Source organism: Penaeus vannamei, chromosome 10 (assembly GCF_042767895.1).
Source record: "Penaeus vannamei isolate JL-2024 chromosome 10, ASM4276789v1, whole genome shotgun sequence".
NCBI classification, from domain to species: domain Eukaryota; kingdom Metazoa; phylum Arthropoda; class Malacostraca; order Decapoda; family Penaeidae; genus Penaeus; species Penaeus vannamei.
In genome coordinates this window covers 46,390,058-46,395,057 of record NC_091558.1, presented here as the reverse complement: position 1 = coordinate 46,395,057, position 5,000 = coordinate 46,390,058, and the positions used below count along the sequence as shown (strand labels likewise).

General features: G+C 47.0%; 1 protein-coding gene across 1 annotated transcript; it reads right to left on the bottom strand.

Annotated features, from left to right (window-relative positions):
- Positions 1-2,666: 2,666 nt before the first annotated feature.
- Positions 2,667-3,587, bottom strand: LOC138862954 (protein unc-13 homolog C-like). The gene has a single exon (XM_070126163.1). The coding sequence runs from the start codon at positions 3,585-3,587 to the stop codon at positions 2,667-2,669; it is 921 nt and encodes a 306-aa protein (XP_069982264.1).
- Positions 3,588-5,000: the final 1,413 nt, after the last annotated feature.

The window sequence follows — 5,000 nt, the reverse complement described above, 5'->3', positions numbered from 1 at the left end:
TATAACAAAATGAGTTTTATTGGTGTTTAAGTTTAGCTTATTGCTAAGAATCCAGTTGCTTACTTGGCGCAGGTTGTGGTTGGCATTGGTGATCAGGGAATTAATGTTCGGACCAGCAGTGTGCAAGGTGGCATCATCAGCATACAAAGTAAAATTAAATAGATCGGTACAGTTCACAAAATCATTTATATACAGTAAGAAAAGATATGGACCAAGTATGGAACCCTGTGGTACTCCGTTTAACATTTGACATGGTGGGAGAGGAACATTTACTATATGAAACATACTGTACTCTATTTGTTAAGTAAGAATTAAACCAATTATTGGCGTTATCTTTAATACCATAGTGAGCTAATTTCCGTAACAAAATTCTGTGGTTTACAGTATCAAATGCTTTGCTAAAGTCTAAGAATATACTGAGTGTGAACAATTTATTATCAAATGAACGTAATACTGAACTAGTAAAATCTACGAGAGCAGACTGAGTGGATTTTCCATCGACAAAGCCATACTGGGAAGGTGTTATTACTTTATTGCGTTTACAGTATTCTTCTAAGCGTCTTAATGCCAATTTCTCAAGTAGCTTAGCTAATGTTGATAACATGGAAATGGGGCGGTAATTATTAATTGAATTTTTATCACCTGCTTTAAAAATGGGTATGACTTTGGCGATCTTTAATGTATCGGGGAATGTTCCAGTTTGAAAAGAAGCATTAAATATATCAACTAATACATGGGCTATGTATGGAGCAATCTTTTTTATTAGTTTTATGGGTATTTCATCGTGACCAGCGGAAGTATCTTTTGTAGATTTAATTGTGTCCAGCATTTCCTGAACTGTGACTGGGGGGAGGGACATCCTGTCATTTACTGGATGTCTCAAAAATGTTTCGAAATTATCAATGTGGTTATGGGAATCCAAATCATGATTCGTTCCGATATCACTGAAGTAAATATTAAATTGTTCAGCAATATCATGAGGGTCAGTCACAACTTTACCACTAACATTGATTGAGTGGGTTTGTTCACACGTGGTCTTGTTACGGTTCAGGATAGCGTTAAGCACCTTCCAGGTCGTCTGTGAGTTACTAGGATTTTGAAGTAACTTGCTTTTTAGGTAAGTTGACTTTGCATTACGGATAGTGGTGGTCAACTGATTTCTAATTGAGCGGAAGGCTTCTCCATAAGTCAGGGGATATTTTGCATATTTTCTTTGTAATTTATTCTTTTGGGCAATCAAAGTTTTTATTTCTGATGTTATGTATGGCTTGGCAAGGGCTTTGGGCTTTAGAGATTTATGTAACAAAGGGAAGAAAACATTGAATGAAGTTGTGAATATAGTATAGAAATTGGCAAGCTTGATATTAGGATTGGCAGGAATATAAACCAAGTCCCAAGACAGATTGGAAGTGCTGAGTGAACAGCTAGACATTTTGCTCCGAGAAATCCCCATACTGAATATCTATTTTGCCAGATTGTGCTATTGTTACGTTAGACTTGAATTCAGAAAGTACTGGAAAGTGATCAGATATATGAGAGTATATTATTGTATTATCCAGATTATGTGCAAGGTCATTTGTCCAGATATGATCCAGCAATGTTGCAGAACTGTCTGTCACACGAGTGGGCTTCGTTATGCAGTTATAAAACATATTTTCGTGAAAAAGGTTTGACAGGTTTCTAGAGGCAGGCATGGCTGAATTTAACAAGTTTATGTTAAAATCACCCGTAATATAGCAGCGTTTGTTCTCAGATGCCAAGACTGAAGTGATTTCATTGAGCTTGTCAAAGAAAAGCTGGTTATTTGATTTGGGACGCTTGTAAATCATACCGACGATAATGTTACTGGATTTATTAAATATTTCAATGAAAAGGCTCTCCATGATGAGGTTATTAACTGTAAGGTCTGGTCTTGGGCGAGCGTTATGCGACTCATGAACAAATACTGCTATACCCCCGCTACCCCTGCTGGTATTATTGGTAAACATCTGATAAGTCTTAATGTTGTACAGGTTTTGAATTTCTTCCGTGAGCTTCGTTTCACACATACACATGACATCAACAGTAAACTTTAGAGGCAGAACACAGCTGTTTACGAGATCATCAAGATGTTTAGGAATGCTGTTAATATTATATCCTAAAACAGTGAAGGATGCAAAACTTTTATCAACCTTAGAGCCGGGAAATATGTACTTAGAAGACGGGTTTTTAAACTGCAGGGACTGTTGAAGGAAAACATCAGGGTTATTGTTATCCGTCATACCGTCATTGTTTTCAGGGAAGGTTACAAGATTCATACTGTCAATGTCATCAAAAGATAGGATGTTGTCGTGGCGACTCTGGCGAAACAGACTAAAAAATTCATTATCACAAATACTGGAAAACGGAAAACATATGGGGGACATTGTATAATGTGAAAAACAATTGAGGAAAATTACTACACCTCAGCTTTTTTAAGCCTTGTAGTATGATGGGGGCTTCCTCCATACGGACTGCCTTGCTTGGACTGCTGGGTGTGGGTCTGGCTTCCGCCTGTTGCTTGTATGTCGGCTGCGATGCTGTTGGCAGTCACCTCTGGCTGTAGCATCTTGTGGCTGGGAGGTGCCTGGGAGGTGGCACCGGAAGCTGGGGCAGGACTGGCGTCAGCAGACGCAGAAGTGGTTTGGTCAGTCGGAGTGAGGTTTAAAGTCGACTGCAGGCGTGTTCGGAGGAACAGCCGGGGGAAAGCTGGCAGGAGGCTGTAGTGCGGAGGACGTCAGGACAGGATACTCTGCTATGGAGGCGACACGAGGCGGTGGCGTGTGCGGAGACGGCGGTGTGGCTTGAGGCTGCGTGGCGTCGCGAGCTGGACGGTCGCGTGCGCGGTCCTTATCCCGACGTTCTCTTACCACAAGTGTCCTATAGTTAAAGTAGGCCACCTTCCCTTGTCGCCTGGCCTCGCGCAGTTCGTCCATCTTGCTTCGGCGGATGTCCAATGTTGCAGGACACAGGTCCTCATTCACATAAACTCGTGTTCCGGCGAGCCTGCGGCGATCCTGAAGCACGGATTCGCGGTCCTGGAATCGTGTGAATTTGACAACAATGTCACGTGGTTTGTCCTTCTGCTTCCCCACTCGGTGAGCTCGTTCAAGGTCAGGAGTCAGATTGAAATGTCTGCGGAGAAACTGTGAGACCTTCCAGTGCGACTGCTGCCAGTTCTCGTTCCTCTCCTCTGGAATTCCACTTATGCGAAGATTATTTCTTCTGCTCTGGTCTTCCATGTAGTCCGCGCGGTCCGTGGCTTTCATGAGGCTTTGCTTCACCTCTGCTGTATCGGCAGATAATCCGCGGAGTTGTTGTTCAAGCGCGGCGTTGTCATCAGAGAGCTTTCTTATCTCCTTCTTTGAATCCTCCAGTTCCTTTTGCGTGAATTCGAGGCTTTCGATCACATCACTCAGCTTGCTCGTTGCTTCGCTCAGTGCGCGCTGCAAGTTACAGATGGTATCGTTGAGCGATGTCTTATGAGCCTCCATCAGCGATATGACTTCGCTTCGCATGATGGTCTTAGGGCTGGCTAGGCGCTGGCCGCTGCTGCTCGGAGGCTTCATTGCGTAACGGCAGAAGATACGGTGCGAGAGGCGACGCAGAGGGAGGCGCGGCAGCAGCAGGTGCGGGAGCGCGTCGGGCGGCGGCAGAGTGGTAGCAAACCGTGAGGTGTGGTGGTATTGGCGGGGAGGGGGGGGGGGGGAACGAGCTCCTTGTTAAAACAAGGCAGGTTACCCTGTGCAGGTCAGATGAGGTCACCGAGAACTCCAGTGCGCATGCGCAAACTCGGTTTCAAGATTTGAGGGGGGGTGGCGTCTCCTAATTTTTATTTTTTGTTCCTCCAAAGACTAAGTCCCCCGGATTAAAAATGGCCAAAAACCACACCAACGGATGCACTGTACTCTTAAACCACTCACTGTGTATGATTTTGCTGTCTTATATTTCTGCTTTCGTTAGAAATCAAGCAAAAATAGCGGAGCAGTAACGGCTGCGTCGTCCTCCCGGGGGGAGGGATATAGGGAGAGGGAAGGGGGAGGGGAGGATGGGGAGAGGGGGCTGGAGGGAAGGGAGGATGGGGAAAGGGGAAAGGGGAGGGGAGAGGGAAGGGGAGGATGGGGAGAGAGGGAAGGGGAGGATGGGGAGTGGGAGGGGGGAGGGGGAGGGAGGGGTGGATGGGGTGAGGGTGAGGGAGGGGAGGATGGGGAGAGGGATGGGAGGAGGGGGAGGGGGGAGGGAGGGAGGAGAGTGTATGGGGGAAGGGGGAAGGAGGGGAGAAATGGAGAAGGGGGGAGAGGGATGAGTAAGGCTGAGGGAGGGGAGGGGGAGGGAGTAGATATCGAATTAGGAAGGGGGGGGAGGGAGGGAGGAGGGAAGCCATGAATCTTGTAGGGACAAGAGGGGGATAGATGAGGAAGGGGGGAGGGGGGAGGGGGGCTCAGGTAGGGAGGGAGGAAGAAAAAGGGAGGAGAGAGGGAGAAATGGGGGAGAGAAAGGGGAGGAGGGAGGAAGGTGGAAGGGAGAAAGGGGAAGAGGGAGGAAGGTGGAAGGGAAGAGAGGATGCGAAAGTGATCGCGAAAGACGAAAGAGTGGATGAGGTAGGAGGGAGAAGAGGAGGAATAAAGAAAGGAGGAGGAGGAAGGAATGAAAATGGGGAAATGGGAAGGAGAGTTAAAAGGAACTGAAAAGAAGCAGAGGGAGAAGGGGAGGCATAGATGGAGGGGGAAGAAGAAGGAAAAAGAGGAAGAGGAGGAGGAGGAGGAAGAGGGGGGGGGGAGAAGAGGAAGAGGAGGAAGGGGAAGAAGAGGGAGAGGAGGAGGGGGAAGAAGAGGGAGAGAAAGAAGGGGAAGAGGAGGGAGAGGAGGGGGGAGAAGAGGAAGAGGAGGAGGGGGAAGAAGAGGGAGAGGAGAAGAGGGAAGAAGAGGGAGAGGAGAAGGGCGAAGAAGAAGAAAAGGAGGAGGGATAAGAAGAAGAAGAGA